The sequence below is a fragment of the Macrobrachium nipponense genome, chromosome 49 (assembly GCF_015104395.2).
Source record: "Macrobrachium nipponense isolate FS-2020 chromosome 49, ASM1510439v2, whole genome shotgun sequence".
Lineage (NCBI taxonomy): Eukaryota > Metazoa > Arthropoda > Malacostraca > Decapoda > Palaemonidae > Macrobrachium > Macrobrachium nipponense.
In genome coordinates this window covers 6,880,475-6,898,942 of record NC_087224.1, presented here as the reverse complement: position 1 = coordinate 6,898,942, position 18,468 = coordinate 6,880,475, and the positions used below count along the sequence as shown (strand labels likewise).

General features: G+C 40.2%; 2 protein-coding genes across 4 annotated transcripts in view; one reads left to right on the top strand and one right to left on the bottom strand.

The window, feature by feature from the left end:
• The window catches only part of LOC135205170 (dnaJ homolog subfamily C member 13-like), a 43,214-nt gene extending 33,173 nt beyond the window's left edge, over nucleotides 1-10,041 (top strand). Inside the window, exons 4-6 of the mRNA XM_064235533.1 lie at nucleotides 6,163-6,342; nucleotides 9,448-9,532; nucleotides 9,677-10,041. Of these exons, the coding sequence (XP_064091603.1) occupies nucleotides 6,163-6,342; nucleotides 9,448-9,532; nucleotides 9,677-10,041 (630 nt within the window). The remainder of the gene's footprint in view (nucleotides 1-6,162; nucleotides 6,343-9,447; nucleotides 9,533-9,676) is intronic.
• The window catches only part of LOC135205298 (dnaJ homolog subfamily C member 13-like), a 683,293-nt gene that overhangs the window by 514,331 nt on the left and 150,494 nt on the right, over nucleotides 1-18,468 (bottom strand). The window lies entirely within an intron of this gene.

Sequence of the window (18,468 nt, the reverse complement as noted above, 5' to 3'; positions counted from 1 at the left end):
CTGTCACCTGTCTAGAGGTTTGCCTCTGGACAGGTGCTGTGTCGGGTTTCGTGTTCGCAAGTTTCCCAAGTGCATGACCCTTCAAAGGAGGCTGTGCATCTACTGTCAATAATGGAGAGACATATCACTGTCTTGACAGTGGCACAGGACGAGAGAAAGGATCGAGCCGCGCAAGTGACTCATCCTTTTCTGCCAGAGTGCTCGACAGTGCTTGGTAGATTCCCACTTGGTATTTTGATTCTGAAGATTCGAACACCTGGAGACTGTGTTTCTCCCTGGCTCTTTCCGTCCTGGGGGATTCCAATGTGCAGTCTCCTGTGGGGTCTCACGATTTGGGAGTTTTGAGTACGTATTCTGTTGAATTGCACTCTTGATCCAGTCTTAAAATGCTTGCACATAAGACTGGTTCTATGCCTGTTCCTTCTTGACTTCTGCGGAAGTCAAAGAAGGACCTCTCCTGATGATCGTCTGACAAAATTCAGGAGTCTCGCTGAGGGCTTGAATTCCTTGGAATTTCTGTTGCTCTTCAAGTGTTTTGGTTTTCTGTGATTTCCAAATACTCAGGCAAGACAGGCATCCATGTTAATTATTTTTACAAGAATCGAGAGTCATGCTGAGTGCTTGATTTTCTGGGAATTTTAAGTTCTTACCAAGTGCGTGATTTCATCTGTTTCCAAGCACGCTGGTGAGACATGGCTCTCCCATTTTTTGTTTGACAAGACTCGGGAGTCGCCAAGCACCTGCATCCCCTGGATTTGCTGGCACTCACCAAGTGCTCGGCTTTATCTGTTTCTGAGCACCCGGGCGAGACAAGACTCTCCCATTTATTGATTTAACAAGAGTCGGGAATCTCGCCGAGCGTGTAAATTCACGTGAATTTTGTCACTTGCTGAGCGCTCGCTATCACAAGTGCTTGGATAGCGAGATAAGCCTCTACCAATACAGGAGAGTTAGCTCTCCAGTCTGGTTTGGCTTTATGCAGAGCATGATACTGCACTGGGAACACTTGGGTGCATGGTCAAGTTTCGTCCTTGTGTCTTGAGCCTTAGGCTCCAAACATGTAAGACAGCAGACACAGAATCCCTTTTTATTCTTTTTCTCAGGGCTCGGCCTCGAAGGAGAATAGTGAATTGTAAAGAAGTGATAGTTCTTTGCTGATGATTACCACTCATAATTACAAGGTTGTGATCTGTTTAGTGCATTTGACTTGGCTTGGCCCGTCAGGCTCGGCTGGTTTGGTTCTGCCAGTCCGGCTCTGCCTGCCTGCCGATCTCTGCTCTTGATTAGATCAGCTCACTCCTCCCCATCACTGACATGTTCTTAGCTCTCTTGGTTGGTCCCACCACTTCTCTTCTTATTACATGGCCATAGTCCTCAGATAAGCTTTTTCTAGCCTTCTCCTTTACATTACTTGTACCACACATTCTTCTTATATTATATCTTGACTCTCTCTCCTTTCCAGTAGTGATATTTTAGCAGTCCATCTCACCATCCTCATCTCAGTTCTTTCCAACAGTCCCTCCTTTTCCCTCTTGAGTGCCCAAGTTTCTGCCCTCTACAACAGTACAGGCCTGATAACTGTCTTATAAATCTTCATTTTGAGCTTTAATGGCATTTTTTTTTTTGTCTAAAACAACTTCAGTTACTTCTCTTCATTTTTGCCATGCTCTTTCATTCTTTGTCTCATTACTTTCTCAGTAACTCCCTTCTCTGTTATTACTGATCCCAGATAATTAAACTTATTGTTCTGCTTTAGCACTGTACCATCTTCCACTTGAATATTTACTTCTTCATGTCCTCTACTACTAATCATTAACTGTCTTTCCAAAGTTCACTTTCAATCCTTTCCTTTCTAGGGATCCTTTCCATGCTAAAAACCTTTCTGGCAGTTCTTCTGTCTGCTATAATGAATAAATCTTCAGCAAACATCAGATCCCACAGTTCTTCGTTATTCCTTAATTCTGATGTCATTTTGTCTGTAACGATGAAGAACAAGAATGGACTCAGAGCTGATCCTGATGGAGGCCAACCCGCACAGGGAATGCCTCAGTCTCCTCATATTTTGTCTGTATAGTGGTTTTTGTCTCTTACATCATCTTCACTAACCTTACCAACTTCTCTGGTACTCCTCTCTTTCTCAAACACCAATAGACTACTACTCTTGGACTTCTCTTACTATAGAAATAGCATCCACTGTGCTCTTTCCTTTCATAAACCCAAACTGCTGCTCATTTATATCTATCAACTTTCTCAACCTTCCTCTTACTATTCTTTCTAGTATCTTGAATACATGCTCCAAAAGCTTTATTCCTCTGTAGTTCCCACAGTGCAACACTTTTCCTTTCTGTTTATTACATTTTCTAGTTCTTCACACTCGTTTTCATTGTTTAATAGTTGTGAAAAATAGTCTTACCATCTTCTCTTGACTTCTCTTTCTCAATTAAGGGGCACATGCGTTGACAAGGCCGAGAAGACTCTGAGGACTCCATTACTAAACCCAAACACACTGAAAAAGGAAACAAGGGCACAAATCAACCGGCTTGGAAGGAGAGCAAAAGCCTAAGTATTCACTCCCCCAAGACTGTTAAAGAAAGACTAACGCGTCACAGAGTGCTCTGCGTGGTCGCTGACCAGCTCCCACCTTGTATGCGCAGAAGTTGCCAGATCACAGATTCCTTGCTATACAGTCTTTGATTGTTTTAACTGGTTTCCAGCTGGTGCACTAAGATCATCTTATTGGAGAAGCAAATCCACAGTTATGTAAATGTACATATATTTAAATTTAAAAACAGCAAGGATAGCTTTCGGAAATCTGTACGGTTCCCCTTATCAATCTGACACGTTGATTTAACTTTACAGCGAAGTAAACAAAACAGGAGTCAAAAATTAAGTGACTTGTTTATAAACAATGGAACCGGTCGTCAAGTATAAATCAGGCAATGCCGTCGTTTTCTGATGAAAGCCCCACCAGTCGTCTGGAATGTCGAATTGGTCCTTGCCCAATGCGGTCGTTCTGATGGTCCTCTTCAACAGCATAGGCGCCGGCAGCATCGGTTACTGGAAGTAGCCGAGTTACCTGGACGGGAGAAAGAGAGGCAACCGCAGCATCAGATGTGGCTAAAGATACAACACTATCATAATGTTCTTTATTCTTAAAGCCTTTAATATATTTCTTGGAAATAAGGTTATTGGTGTATTTATCTTCTTGTGTGAAGGATTTATTGCCTTCCATAGAAAAACCACTGTCTATTGCTGCACCCTCCACTAGCCTTCTTATACAAACATCTTTACTTCTAAAAATTACTCTAGATTCTTCCCAATTTATGCCCACTAGAATCGGGGAACACAAAAGAGCATACCAGTTGCATGCGGATAACAATGCGTTAGTTAGTCACAGCCTTAAGCTCGATCACCGCATAAATTGGGAAGAATCTAAAGTAATTTTTAGAAGTAAAGATGTTGGTATAAAGAAGGCTAGTGGGAGGTGCGGCGATAGACGTGGTTTTTTCTATGGAAGGCAATAAATCCTTCACACAAGAAGATAAATTCACCAATAACCTTATTTCCAAGAAATATATTAAAGGCTTTAAGAATAAAGAACATTATGATAGTGTTGTATCTTTAGCCACATCTGATGCTGCGGTTGCCTCTCTTTCTCCCGTCCAGGTAACTCGGCTACTTCCAGTAACCGATGCTGTGGGCGCCTATGCTGTTGAAGAGGACCATCAGAACGACTGCATTGGGCAAGGACCAATTCGATGATCCATTGCCTGATTTATACTTGACGACCGGTTCCATTGTTTATAAACAAGTCACTTAATTTTTTACTCCTGTTTTGTTTACTTTGCTGTAAAGTTATATCAACGTGTCAGATTGATAAGGAGAACCGTACAGATTCCTGAAAGCTATCCTTGCAGTTTTTAAATTTTAATATATGTACATTTACATAACTGTGGATTTGCTTCTCCATTTGAAGACTCGTGCTACTATGAGTATTTTTTTATCATCTTATTGTTAAGACCCCAGGTTTGTTACCTATGAAAAATACAAATTGATTAAAAAAAATTGTCATTTTAATAATTCTTACCTATCCTACATCCTGCCTGTCTTTTCTTCTTACTTCTGCAATTCTGTAGATTATCTTTTCTTCCTCAGGTGTTCCCATCATCTCATACCATTTCTCTTTGTTTCCTTCTTTGTCCGTGTGACTGAGATGAATACTGCCGTCTCTTAATTAACCTGAAACTCAAGACAGCCTTTTGGGCCTCCCAAGAGTTTCTGGTTTGATTTTGAGATGACTAGTGGTATTGTTTGGCAATAGCACCACAGGGTTGGCATTATCACCGAACGAGAAGGTTTCTCTCCCTCTCGTTTTGGTTAACATGCAGGTGCTCAAGTGTATCTGTAGTGCACTCAATAACTATAAGCCGAATGCATTCTAAGATGGAATGTACTACCTGGCAACTCAGCCTACGGAGTCGAATGAGGGGCAGAGTACTGCCTTCTCACTGAGATATTGTTTGCATTAGTATTTTTTCTCCTCTGTCAAGGGTTAACTGCTAATTCAAATCTCTCTCCCCAGGCATCACAGACCAAGTCTCTGGTTGGTACCGGATTCTCGCTTATGGTTCCTATTTCGTGCTCCACATTTCTCATTGCGAGAATCATCAGTTGGAGATATATCTCATTAGGCTCATTATCATCTTTCCGTTTACCCCACGGTACAACAGTAGTCTGTAAGTCTTCTTCTTCGACGGAGTTGACCCATAGGCCACTGTGATGATTCAGATTTATTTTTCAGAGAAATACAGCAGTTTTTGTCTATATACATTTCTCTAATTCGTAAAGTGTTCAACTACTAGTTGTTCACCCCGAATTGGAGTAAATATTGGAAGATTTCGCCTGCTCTGATAGCTCTGCTTTCAGGGTAAAGAGGAGAGTTCCTTGAACGAACCTTCACAGTCTTCAGTCTTCAGTGCAAGTACAGGCTTCTTTTGCTGAACATCAATGAAATAGCTGAAATTCCCTTTCGGTCTGTAAATTTCAGGGATTAGAATCGTCCTCATAGGTTGGCGCCATTGACAGGACATTTTCTCTGTCAGAATCACGAAAGTTAACTTCTTTCTGATTCAATCGTGAAAGATATGGGTACACGCTCGCTCTGGTCTTTCACGTAAGTAGTATTGTTTCTTCTTAGTTGAGATTCTACTACTGATGAGAAACTTCTCTCTTATCTTGCCAACCACAGGGACCTCAGGCCTCTGGATGGCCATTTGACTCTCGTTTAGAACACTCTAGCCCTAGCGAGAATCAGTAGACAGAGTTTTGTTTTTCAAGACCCCATCCTGTCTCTTTCCAACATTGAAAGAGGATAGACGTGTTCGTGTTCCATGGATCATCTTCAACATCACCCCTCAAAAGGCAGGTTTCATGTCACGACTGTCTCGGATGTCAAATTATTTGGCATCTGTTTGACGGTTTCGAATCCTCCTTGATCCCTTACTCCTTGGACTTTGTATTTGTTGATCCAGATCAACCATTACTTTGTCCTGTTGATGTGTTACTGTACCTGCAGAAGACTTGACACCCTCCATTGGATGTCGATTTCTTTTCTCCAGTGCTGACTTCCCAATGGAGAAGTGTCTTAAGGAAATGACTTCCTCAGAGGCCTGCAATTTTGCGAGGATCTTCTCTGCAGATAGCTACGTCACCTGCGCTCTCCTTTCATTGCATTCTGAAGACTATGTCGGATTGGAAGATAGATGTAGTTCCCTTAGGATCACACTATGTCTTTCTTCCTTCAGATTGTTGCCTACAGGTCTTTGTGAAGGTAAATTCTATTTTTCCTAACTAAATGTAAGGCAAATTGGGAATGTTTACATCTGGGCAGGCAGGTCTGCCTGCCTACCAGATAGTAGTTACTGCCTAACTACCTTGTTTAAGATTTTTAATGGCCGTGTTCCAGCTTCGCTGTAAGTAATTCCTAATGTAAAGGACTTCAAGTTTGAGTAGTTCGAAAAATGCAATTTAGCTTCAAAAATTTTGATTTGCATATTACGGTCATGAAATGAATTTATTAATAAATCTTATTTGTTATGATACCCTGTACATCTTAATTTCATCTATTATTTATTGTATTCTCAAGTGTGTGTTTGTCAACAGCGTGCTAACGCCCAGAAAGTTCACTGGACAGAGACCAAGCAGTCAGTGGTACTGGAAGTGACTCCCTGCTCTGTGGATCAGCTGGATCCTACCACTGGAGCCCCTTTAACTTCATACATGTTCAAAGACATAGAAGCCTTAGTTCCTATATCAGACCTTCCAGGTGGCATTTGTATTCAGGTAATCATTTCCTTTTTTATTTGTGAACTATTTGATCTGGCTTGCCTATTTTTATACTTTTATCTTTATTTTTTTCTAAATTCCATCTGAAGAGAATCTTCTCTGGTTATCATTGCTCCTAAATCTTTGAAAGACTATCTTATTTATTACTCTGTGTATAGCGTCCTCATTGTTTACATTTTTGTTAGTTATATTGTAGGTCCCATTTCTAGATATGAGGCATTCTACTTAGCAAGAATTGTAATTATGGTTTTATTTTTTTACTTTATTCTGAGTCTGCTAAGTTACTATTGGTACACCAGCCTAAACTTTGTCTTCCATCTGTGACTACTCTTTTCATTATGAAGTCCATGAGGTAGGCAGGAAGCAAAATGTTGCATCACATGGTCCCATAGCACTCTATGAAAGTTTCTGCAAATTCCCTTTACAGGACTCGAACAACATTAACATTGCATATATTTTGTGTATGTAATTTAGGGATGCACATTATTAAGTTTACTTCTTTAATGGGAGTGTATGATGTTGGCCTAGGACTTCCCATATTCACAGTGAACCATGCCTATTTGCAGTTCAGGATTTGTGAGTTCAGTTCACAGATTTTTCTATGGAAGGTATGTCCACGTTACTCACGGAAAATTCGCATATTTGTGGATTTTTTAATAGAGAAATATTCACTAATTACATACCATATTTGCATATCATTTTCATGACTAAATACATTTACGATAAAACTGTTGAAATAGTCAGTTATAAGCATTTATAGCAGTTTTAGAGGGGTCTTTGGTTTTTGAAAAGTTGTATCTTGAATATAGCCTAGCTTACACTAGGGTAATCAGTACCATCTTTATATAGGGTAGCGTACCCTACACTACATAGTATACTTTATGCATATACAATATAGTAGTAAGTATAATTTCAGCTAATTCTCTAGGTTTAATGCAGATTGGCTTATGATAATTCAGTACAGTGAGAAATTGAATAACACCAACAAGAGTTAGCCTAGCGTATACTATGGTAGTAACGTATATCGTATACATACGCACTACAGTTAGAGACCTAGCCGTTTACTAGTATGCTCTTCTCTATTAGCTATCATATACAGTAATAAATTGAACTGATTGTCATGACTGTGGTATGGACTGCGCATGAGTAATATATAATCAATTGTAAGATGTAATATGGATATCTTTATCCATGAATCTGCGTAAAAAGTTACAAACAGAATTACTTTCAACCGTATCTCCAGTTTATGTATATGATATTTTCTATTAGTGTATTATAAAAACCTTACATAGCAGTCAATGTTTATGTTTTGAAATCAGCTAATAGCAAATACGTTGTGTTGATGGCATAAGTTTTACGGGAGTTATATCCTTTGCTGATTGCACGTAATATTATTAGCAGCTTTGGAAACAGTTTCGTGCATCAGCTTCACTACAAACGTTGCGTTTAAAATTCTCAACAGGATATTATAATCTTGCTGAATTGCGATCAATGCAATACATTGTCACTTCCCACCGTATTCGTGGGATGCGCACAAAAAGTTCTCCACATTCCCCTCCCTCCGCTCTGGCGAATTAGTCTGGAATCCTGTAATTTAGTTGAAACCTTACTATAAAAAATGTCATTTAAAAACCCAGTAAAAATGTTTATCCCGGGTTTTAATAGCTTCTATCACAAAAAGTTACATTTCATGATGAAATTGAAAAAAAAGACAGGGAGGATTGAGTGGATATTTTCTCAATTAGAATAAAATTACCACTACTAGGCAAATATTCTGTGCATTAATGAGGGTGTGTGTGTGCAGTAGAAAAATCTTACGTGAAAATTAAGAGTCGCCATGAGATTTGACAGAGCGGGGCTTCACTGTTCTGTATAGTGAATTAAGTTATTACAATAAGAGAAATAATATTTTAGTCCTATTATGCATAAATGTCAATTTATCACGATTAACTATTGGTAATTGTTTACTATCAATCGATGGTTTGAAATAAAAGCCAAATGGATGTTGCTGTTATCCAATCGATTGTACTTTAGCAAAAATGTTGTTTCTCATTCGGTTGTTTCCATGGGACTGCACATTTACACAATGAGTATAATGTTAAAACAATACTTTCATCATTCACTTTTGCTGTTTCAAAATATTGTTGTAACAGTATTAACTACTAACCCCATCGTAAAATTGGATTATAGTAAGGGGAATTATTGTAACTTGAATACTACTACCCGTATTAAAGTAGACAGTTATAAACATATTTATAGGGGATGCGAAGTATTCTTGGAATGTAGCGTTTTAATTATATAACTTACCAGTAATTATATAGCTAAGAGTTTCACTCGCCATCAGTTAAAATCCCAAAATTCGTGGTCGCACTAATTTTCTATTTTGTTTTGGCTAGGTAACAGTGACCCACCCACTTTCAGGGCAAGAGAGAGGAACAGTTCGGCAAAGAGCTCAGTTTGTTTATGCTGGTCGATGGCTATAGATGGTTGTCGGTTGCAGTTATTCCTGGAATTCTTTGGACTTTCCTATTGTATCATTGCAATTGGTGAAGTACTCATTTCTTGTATTAGCCATCTTGGCAAACATTTAGATAGTGTTAAGTTCTTTTTTTGTGGATTTTGCATAAAGAACTAGATTTTGCCTTTTCCTTGGTGACCAACAGGTCTTTGTGTTGTCCATTATGTCGGACATTGGTTTTTCTAGCTTTAGATATTGCGCTAATGGTTGCAAGACCAGGCTAACCAAGGAATCTTATTCATACTTTATGTACTGATTGTTGAGGACAAGTACTATGTTCATTTGATATTAGATGTAATGAAGTCTTGATTGGGACAAGAGAAAGTGGAAGAGTTTAGAGTCTCTTTTTAAAAACTTAGAGAGACAGGAAGAGAAAGGTTTTTCTTTGGGCTAATTCAAAACCAGCTAGCCAGGGTTCTTCCGATTGGAATTTGGAATTGAGTGTTCATGTGATTTCTTTAGTACCCACTCCCACTTCTCTTGCTATACCACCTTCTCTAGTTGCAGGTTCCCACACTTCCCATCCCATCCCCATTACCAGTCTCTAGGAAAAGATCGATAAGCATTTTGCTCTGTTAGTACAGACCATGGAGCAACTTGGTGTGTCTGTTAAGGTCGTGATGGACAAGGCAAAGAATGATAGTGTTGTGTTCAGTGGAGGAGGTGGCTGTTTGTCCCATTGACTCTTCTAGGCAAAGGTCACTATCATACTCCCCAGTAAAGGGGAGAAATCAAACTGGTAGCCCAAGGGAGGTTGGTGGGGTCTGCCTATGAGCATTTGCTCCCTCAGTTCAACCTGTTGTTGCTTCCCAGATTGCAACGGAGAGCTGTTGAAAGGTCTCTCATTGCATGTGTACAGACTTTCGAGTTCAGAAGATTCCTCTCCACGGCGCCAGTGGCGCTTGGGGAACAAGTCTCAGCCTTTGAAGAGAGGCGCTTCTGATACAGCACAGGCTCCAGTGGTTCCTAAGAATTCTAGAGATCCATGCCCATCATGCAGTCATTGGGAAAGTCCAGAGTGTTTTTCTTCCTACTGTCTCTCAAAAGTTGACACTTCTCCTGCTCACAGGGCTCTTCATTGCTCTTTGGCTCCTCATCAAGCTCCTGTGTCTGTTTTGTGTAATACTCTGCCTGCTGTTACAGAGCGGTCGGTGGATTTGCCGTCGGATGCAATCTAGTGCCCATTGATGCCTGAGCCCTCTTCAGTCAAGCACCATATAGTGCCTGCTTGCATAGCACCTACTCAGTCTTCGGTTGTGCAGGAGCGCCCATCAGCTCCCTCGGCTCCTGCTGCTGCTGCCTCCTCTGCTGTGGCAGTGGACCCTATTAAGTCGAAACTGGACTGTATTTTCTTTTACAGAATAAGCCTCCTCCTTTGCTACAAGCACCCGGGACTCCGCTAGCTCCCATGATAGTTCAGCAAGCACCAATAGTGGTTGAAGTTTCCTCTATCTTGTCTCCTCAGGCACCTCGAGACACTTTGGTGGCACTACCTCCTGCAGATGCAGATTTTTCCCATTTCATCAGAGGAGGCCACAGAGAAGCAAGAATCTTCTTTAGCATATGTGGCTTTAATGAAGTTTCTGCTGGCCACATTCTATCTTTTTTTCATGCCAACTACTTCGTCTCCTGAATCGACATTCTTTATGGATAAGTCTTCCTCTAACCCCTCAAATGTACCTAATATAGTTCTGTTTTCTTCAGCTAAGAAGGTCTTTAGAGAGATTGACACTTGGCTTGTGGAAAAGAGGGAGCCGGTAGGACCTTTTTTAGTTTTCCACCTTCCAGAATCTCCAGGTGGAGATATTTGTTGTATGCTACGAAAGAGGCTCCTTCCTTGGGTATTTGTGCCTCTGCACAAGGAAATTTTTTTTGATCTTGTAGATTCACCCAGGCACTCATTTTTTTCCTCGGTGAAGATTTTGTTTGCTGCATCAGAGTTGGTGCATCTTTTGAAGAGCATTTTTAAAGTCTTTGAGGTCTTCAGCTTTCTTGACTGGTCCATTGGCACCCTTGCCCACAAGATTAGGTCATCCCCTTCACTTCCAGAGAGCCTCTTGACAGAATGGTAAAGAGTTCTCTCCTGTATTGTTAAGGGGATTAGAGATTTTTCCCAAGAGTTGGCCTCCCTCTATACGATAGGAACACTCAAGAAGAGGGAGCTGTGGTGCTCCTACATGTCAAATAGGGTCACTGCCTCTTAGAGGTCAGCACTGTTGTACTCCCCCTTGGATAAAAAGCCTTTATTTCCTCAAGCTACAGTTTTAGAAGAAGATGAATAGACAGGATCTTCTCGCCCAATCCTCTAAAAGGCCTAGAGATCTTCCAGCAGTAGCCTCGAGGCAACCTCCTCCTTCGAGAGCTCAGCCCTTTTGGGCCAGACAGAGATCCCTTTCCAGATCTAGGGGAAGTACAAGGTACACTGCCAAGTCTATTAAGAAAACATCTATGAAAGCTTCCTCTTGCAAATGAGGACACTGTTCTCCACAGATGTGTAGGTGCCAGACTTCTCATGTTTTGGGAGGTTTGGCAAAAGAAAGGGGCAGAACCATGGATTGTCAAGGTTTTGAAAGAGGGCTACATTATCCCCTTCATCCAGAAGCCTATCTTAGCACGCTGGTCATCTTGATGTCTTATTCCAGAGGATCAGAGAGACTTTCGGCTCTGGTGGACGAAGCATTCTATCTCGTACGAAAACGGAGCAGTAGAGCTTATTCAAGACCTTCACCCTCCAGGGTTCTACAGCTGTCTCTTCGTAGTCCCCAAGTCATCGGGGGGCTGGAAGCCTGCCCTGGATGTCAGTGCCCTGAATGCCTTCATCATGAAGACAAATTTCAGGATGGAAACAAACCAAACAGTTCTGTCGGCCATTCTGAGAGTCATTGTGTGGAGTCCCTCAAGGAGACTCTCCTTTTAGTCCAAGATTTAGGAGTCCTTGTAAACTTCCAAAAATTGCAGATGATTCCCACTCAGAAGATTCAGTATTTGGGAATGATTATAGTTTCTCAGAGTTTTCATGTTTTTCTCACCCTGAAAAGGGTAGAATCATGCCTAAAAAAGATACAAGAGGTGTGTGCCTTAAATGAGTGTTCAGCCAATAGTTGGATGAGTTTACTGGGGTTCGTTTCATTGATAGAACAGTTTATGTCTCTCAGCAGGCTACATCTCAGACCCCTGCAGTTGTTTTTGAAAGTAAGGTGGAACAGGAGATTCCAAGCATGTATTTCCAGTAATGCAGGAAATAAAGAGGACCTTCTTTGGTGGAATTTAAAGAAGAGACTGTCAGAAGGCAGGCCTTTCTTTCAGCTGAATCCTGACCTAAACTTCTTTTCAGATGTGTCAGACCTGGTATGGGGAGAAGAGCAAAGTTTCTTGAGTATGGTTCCCTGAACAAAGGTCCTTGTATATAAATGTGAAGGAGCTACCGGCAATACATCTGAGCCTTCAGGTCTTTGCATCAAAAGTAAGAACAAAATGATAGCTGTCTACTCGGACAACATGACTGCTCTCTTGTATGCCAAGAAGCAAGGAGGGACTCTGTCTTTCTTTACGAGGTGGCAAGAGATCTCCTTTGGGCAGAACAAAACAATACTCGTTTAGTTACCAGATTTGTCCAAGGGAAACTAAATATTTTAATGGATGGGCTAAGTCGTCGGAAACAGGTCCTTTCTGACAGAATGGATGTTGGATCCTCTGTTCTGCCTAGACCTTTGGAAGCTGTGGGGAAAATTGACGATAGACTTGTTTGCCATGCCTCAGAGCCATTGTCTCCCTCTGTTTTGTTCGCGAGTTCTGGACCTACAGGCATGGGTAGTAAACACTTTTCTTCTGGACTGGTCAAACAAGGAGCTGTATGCCTTCCCTTCATTCAACCTGATATTGCAGGTATTGAACAAGTTCTTGGTGCACAGCAACATCACTCTTATCGTGGTGGGTCCCTTCTGGCCATCAAAGGAATGGTTCCTTGATCTCATAGATATGTTGGTGGACTTCCCGAGGTTGCTTCCTCAAAAGAGGCGGCTATCCAGACAACCACACTTCCAGAGATTCTGCAAAAACTTGTCTTCTCTGGCACTGACAGGATTCAAACTGTCAAGAAATCCTGAGAAAGAAGGGGTTTTCTAAGGGAGTTTCAGAAGCTATCACCATGTGTAGGAGAAGCTTTTCAAATAATGTTTATCAGAACAGTGGATAATCTTCAGGGAGTAGTGTATGAATTCCAACATCTCTTCTAAAACTACTTTGATGCAAATTGCCAATTTTTTTCTTCATTTAAGATCAGTGAAAATCCTTTCAACCTCTACCATCAAGGGCTATAGGGCCATTTTGGCCTGGATTTTTTGTCACAGAGGCTTGGGTTTGTCTTCCAACCCAGACATTTCAGATTTCATTAGATTGTTTGATATCTCCAAATGTAAAGATTATCCCATGGTGCCTTGAAATCTGGATATTGTGTTGAAGTGGTTGTCTGGCCCTTGTTTTGAGCCTATAAGTGGGCTTAGTCGGAGGGTCTTAACTAGAAAAACCCTTTTCTAGTGTCCTTGACAACCGGTAAAAGGATTAACGAGGTTCATGCACTAGATAAAAAAGTAAGCTTTTGAAAAGGGAATGCTATTTGCTCCTATTCCCTTGGTTTTTTAGCTAAGAACAAGTTCCACTCCAATCCTTGACCTCATTCTTTTTCAATCCCTAATTTGACAGATGTCCTGGACAAGGATGATGCAGAAAGGGCTCTGTGTTCTGTAAGGTCCTTAAAGTATTACCTTCACAAAACAAAAGACGTTCATGGAGGTTTTGGTGGTCTCTAGTGTTCTGTTAAAAACCTCTCCAGACTGTTGTCAAAGAATGCTTTAGCATTTTTGTTGAGGGATGTCATCCGGGAAGCTCACTTGTCAGTTTAGGAAGATGTTCTTCCAGTTTGCAAGGCTAAAGCTCATGAAATTAGAGTAATAGCCACTTCTCTTGCTTTTAAGAGAAATTTATCTCTCAGAATTGTTATTATGTATTTCTGTTTTGGAATTGCAAATCTGTGTTTTCTTTGCATTATCTCTGTGATGTAGAAACAGTGTATGAAGACTGCAGTACCCTGGTTCCTTTTCTTGCTGCTTGTGTGGTGTTGAGAAAGGAAGTGTAGGAAGCAACCCTTCCTAAATTCTTATTCTCCTTGATATAAAGTGTTATATTTTTTATGAGAAGTGTGGAGGTACGAAGTACCTGCGAGTACCCTCCAGTCTTTTGGTAGAGCGGTGATGGCTGTTTAGTAATTGTTCTGGATATAGGTAGCAATTTTTTATGGTGATCGGTTGGTACTGAACCGTGGGCAGGAGCAGCTATTTTGATCCTTTGTTAGCCATCGGAATTGTCCTTCACTACAAAGGTCCCACTAATGTAATAGGTGCTACATGGTTTTACCAGCAAGCCGTTACATGATAAGATGAGTGGCAACCGGAGGCAGTAGTTTCTTGCTACAACTCTCTTATCAGGTAAGGAATCAACAAACATTTTGATTAAGATTGGCAAAGTTTTTCTATTCTTGATACTTTTTTTTTTTTTAAATAATATTGAGGTTGAATTATCCATGCTTCCCTCCTTCCTGCAATGGGTAAGCTGTAAAATTAAAAGTTACATCATGATAAAGTTTCAATTATATACTTACCCAGTACAGGCAGTCCCTGTTTATCGGTGGACTCGGTTATAGGCAATCCGGTTTTATGGCACTTGTCTAGCTCCATAAAATTGGTGATTTATGGGGCCATAACGGGCTGAGTTCTGGTTATCGGTGCCATAAAGCACACCATAAGAGTGCTTTTGGTGCCGATAACCAGTATGGCGCCACAAATCTCCGAGTTTCAGTTAATGGCGGTTTTCGCTTACTGGCACACCGCTGGGAATGGGACCCTCGCCGATAACTGGGGACTCCCTGTAGTTATATAATTGAAGCCGACCTCCATTCCTTAGCATGGATTTATTTTGTAAGGCATAAACAAACTGAGCTCTTTGCCAAGTTGTTCCTCTCTCTTGCCCCAAAAGTGGGCGGGGCACTGTTACCTAGCCAAAACAAATAGAGAATTAGCACGACCCACAAATTTCAGGATTTTAACTGTCAACAAGTGAAACTCTTAGCTATATAATTACTGGGTAAGCATAATTAAAACATTATTTTATCATAAAAATGCCATATTTGTTGGGGGGGGAGGGCATTGTGGTACATATCCCCCACCAATCCTAGGGGTTGGACTGTGGATAATGTCAAATACCTTCTGGCAAGCTAAAAACCATCAGAAGAAGATTTTTAACTTCCATCCACTGCTTTATACTGTGTCTTAGCATAAACGTTGGATCTGTTTAACACTTGCCTTTTCTAAAACCACATTGAATATCTAATCAGCATTTTATTAGCTTCTTTTTCCAGCTCCGATGTGCCCATTGAATACTATTTGTATCTTAAGCGATGTAAATGCAATACCTGTGCAGCTACCACATTCAGTCAAGTTGCTTTTCTTTGATACCCAGTCACAAGGGTTTATTATCTCTCTCTCTCTCTCTCCTCTGTGTCATATAGTACTTAAAAAGGGGTTATTTTCATATAATTAAGTTAATAAACATTTTACATTGAATATCAGTAAATCTTATTTTCATGTATTTGTGAAGAAATTAATGAGAATTGTTTTTCAATGCCTCAAAAGTATTATGTATAAAGCAGTTTATTTACTGAATTTGTACTCTGTATTATTTTACTGTTTTTATAGTGGTTTTCTCTTTTCCAATATTTTTATACAATTTAATTAACTGAATTACTTTATAGTAATCTTAAAAATAGTTATGTACTACATAAAACAACTTGCATTAAGGGGGCCGGCCGGAACCCTTATATATGGGGGTATAGGGCGAAAAATGCAAAGTCATGAAAAAATTCATGGAGCTTCATATGGCAATTGAGAATACGTATACGAAATATTTCGTCAAAATTCCTCTTAGTTTCGTAGTTACAGGGTAATTAGTTAACGTAACTCAATAAGCCTAAAACATTGATCCGTACAAGAAAATGCAATATTTCTTCTATTATCGTAAATTTTGATAAATATTGTCAAAGAAATTGGGAGAAATGGCATCTGTAGACATTCCCCTAGTCGAGAAGGGAGACTTCAGTCGGCTACCAAGTCCAACCATGATTCAGTGCGAGCACAAACCTCAAGTAGTCTACACGTCCGAGTTTCACCTCTGACATTCGCTTGCTTTTACATATGTTTATGTATGTTTCGGCAAGAATTTCATCATGCCAATGAGGAAAAGACAAGGAAAACATCTCGCTAACATACAGGCGAAGAAACATCGCTCAAGTATTATTACAGAATATCATAATATACGCGTCGTTAGTGAAGAGAAAGGGGAGGGTTGTGTAGTAACGCCCCCGTCTTGCCTGACAGCACACGTCACGCTGTGCCCAAGGCTACGATCTTTGAGCAAAGAGATCTTCATTTATGACAGATAACATAGTTTTGGTTTTTTAATACCCAAAATGGAATATGAAATTCATAATAATCATGATTTATTAAATTGTCTTTGTAAAAAGAGAGTACACCTTCGAGTTTCACCTCTGACTTCTCTTGCATTTACGTTTGTTTATCTTTGTTTCGGCAAGAATTTCATAAGGCCAAAGAAGAAAATACAAGGAAAACATCTCGCCAACATACAGAAGAAGAAAATTCGTTGTAATAAGCCGAGTTAGTGAAGGAGAGAGAGAGAGTTGCGTAGGAAGGAGTGCCCCATCTTGCCTCAAGCAGTGCCCCAGGCTACGATATATGAGCAAAGGGATCATCATTTATAATTAAATTATGATAAATAAAATAGTTTTGGTTTATTAATACACAAAAAAGAAATATACATTCATAATAATCATTATTTATTAACATTGTCTTTATAGAAATACGAAGGAAAACTTTGAACACCCGTATCTCAAAACTACTTATTTACCTTCAAAATCTATCTTCTCACTTAGTTTTAAAGCTATAACATTGGAATTTGGTATATAACTCAGAAATACACCTTAGAACAATCAAATGAAGCCCTTTTTTCCAATTTTTGTTTCGTCTTTTTTTCTAAATTTTTTTTCCTTATTTATAGGGTTTATTTTTTTACCATATTGAAAAATTCATATCTAGCAAAAAAATGACATTTAGAAAAAAAATTCCTCATTCGATTGGAGGTCTACATCAGGTCTATATATGGTAGTAATCCTAGGTCTTAATATTAAATATCAAGGGAGGAGATAGAATTTGAAAAATGGTTATTTTCGGGATAAATCGCCCTGGCGTCACAAAACCCAAGGTCAGAGGCGAAAATCATTTGCGGTTTGGAGATGTCCCAAGTCACCTTATTAAGTGGTATGAATATCAAAGTCCTGTCCTTAAAAAATGGCATTAGCCGGCCGGCCCCCTTAATTACTTGAAAGGTTGATGAAGATTATTCACCCATGGAAAAAAGTAGAATTCTGATATATATAACTGAATGGCTATAGATTCACTGACACAGCGTTGATTTATACAAGCCAAATCATAGAATGTTAGAAGGAGCACTTCTGCAGTGCCCCCCCAAAAAACTATACATTTTTACTGCCAAAAAAATAAACATCTATACATGAGAAAATTTCTATAGATTTCATTTATGTACCCACTATGGGAAAAGTGGGTGGCGCTTGACTGCTCAGTGTAGTTGTCTCTGACTCACTCTGCCGCTCTGCCAAGCCTACAACCTTCAGTGAGCCGTCCTCGCTTGTTGAGGAAGAAGCTGATTTATGTTGCTGTTAACTCCCACCATTTTCACTTTCCCATGAACTTTGCCAACCTATAACATCGCTCCAAGAGATCAGAAAAGGTCGGACTAAGCTTTCATTAGAAGAGAAGAGCTGCGCTCTCACCCTACTAGAATGAGGCATGTCTGCGATGTGCATAGCTGCAGACTTGAAAGTCACTAGGAAGGCAGTTTACAACCTTAAGAAAGCTACTGCATATAGCCCCCTGCACTGCACAACCCAGAAAACCTGGCCCTGGGGCCCCAAAGAACACTTCTGTTCATACTTACATGACCATGAAGAATGAAGTACTAGCAAATCCTTCAATAATTGCCATAGCCACCAAGAAAAAGCATCTTGAACTCCTGAAGGAGGTCTCTGTATGGATTATTCAATACCACCTGCAGAAGGACCTCAAAATGCCTAGTTGTCGTTCTGCCTAGATACCCTTGCTAACTTTTTGTAATGAATGCAAGCACTGGACTTCTGAGTAGTGGCAGAAAGTGATGTTTAGAGATGAAAGCACCTTCAGGTTGGTCAGGGGTGGCTTCAACACTGTCCGTTGTCCGAGTAATGTGTCCTGTTATGACCATCGATAATGGCTGGCTGGAATAAAATGAGAAATGAGATAGAAAAAAATTAACAGACCAACATCCAGGACCTGAAGGAGACACTGAAGAAGCTTTGGATCACCGTGGATGCCTCCTACTTCTCCAACCTCGCAAATTTGATGCCCAGGCAACTTCAGATGTTAATCAAGAACAAGGGGAACATGACCAAGTACTAGATGTACAATAAAAAAGGAAAATAAAAC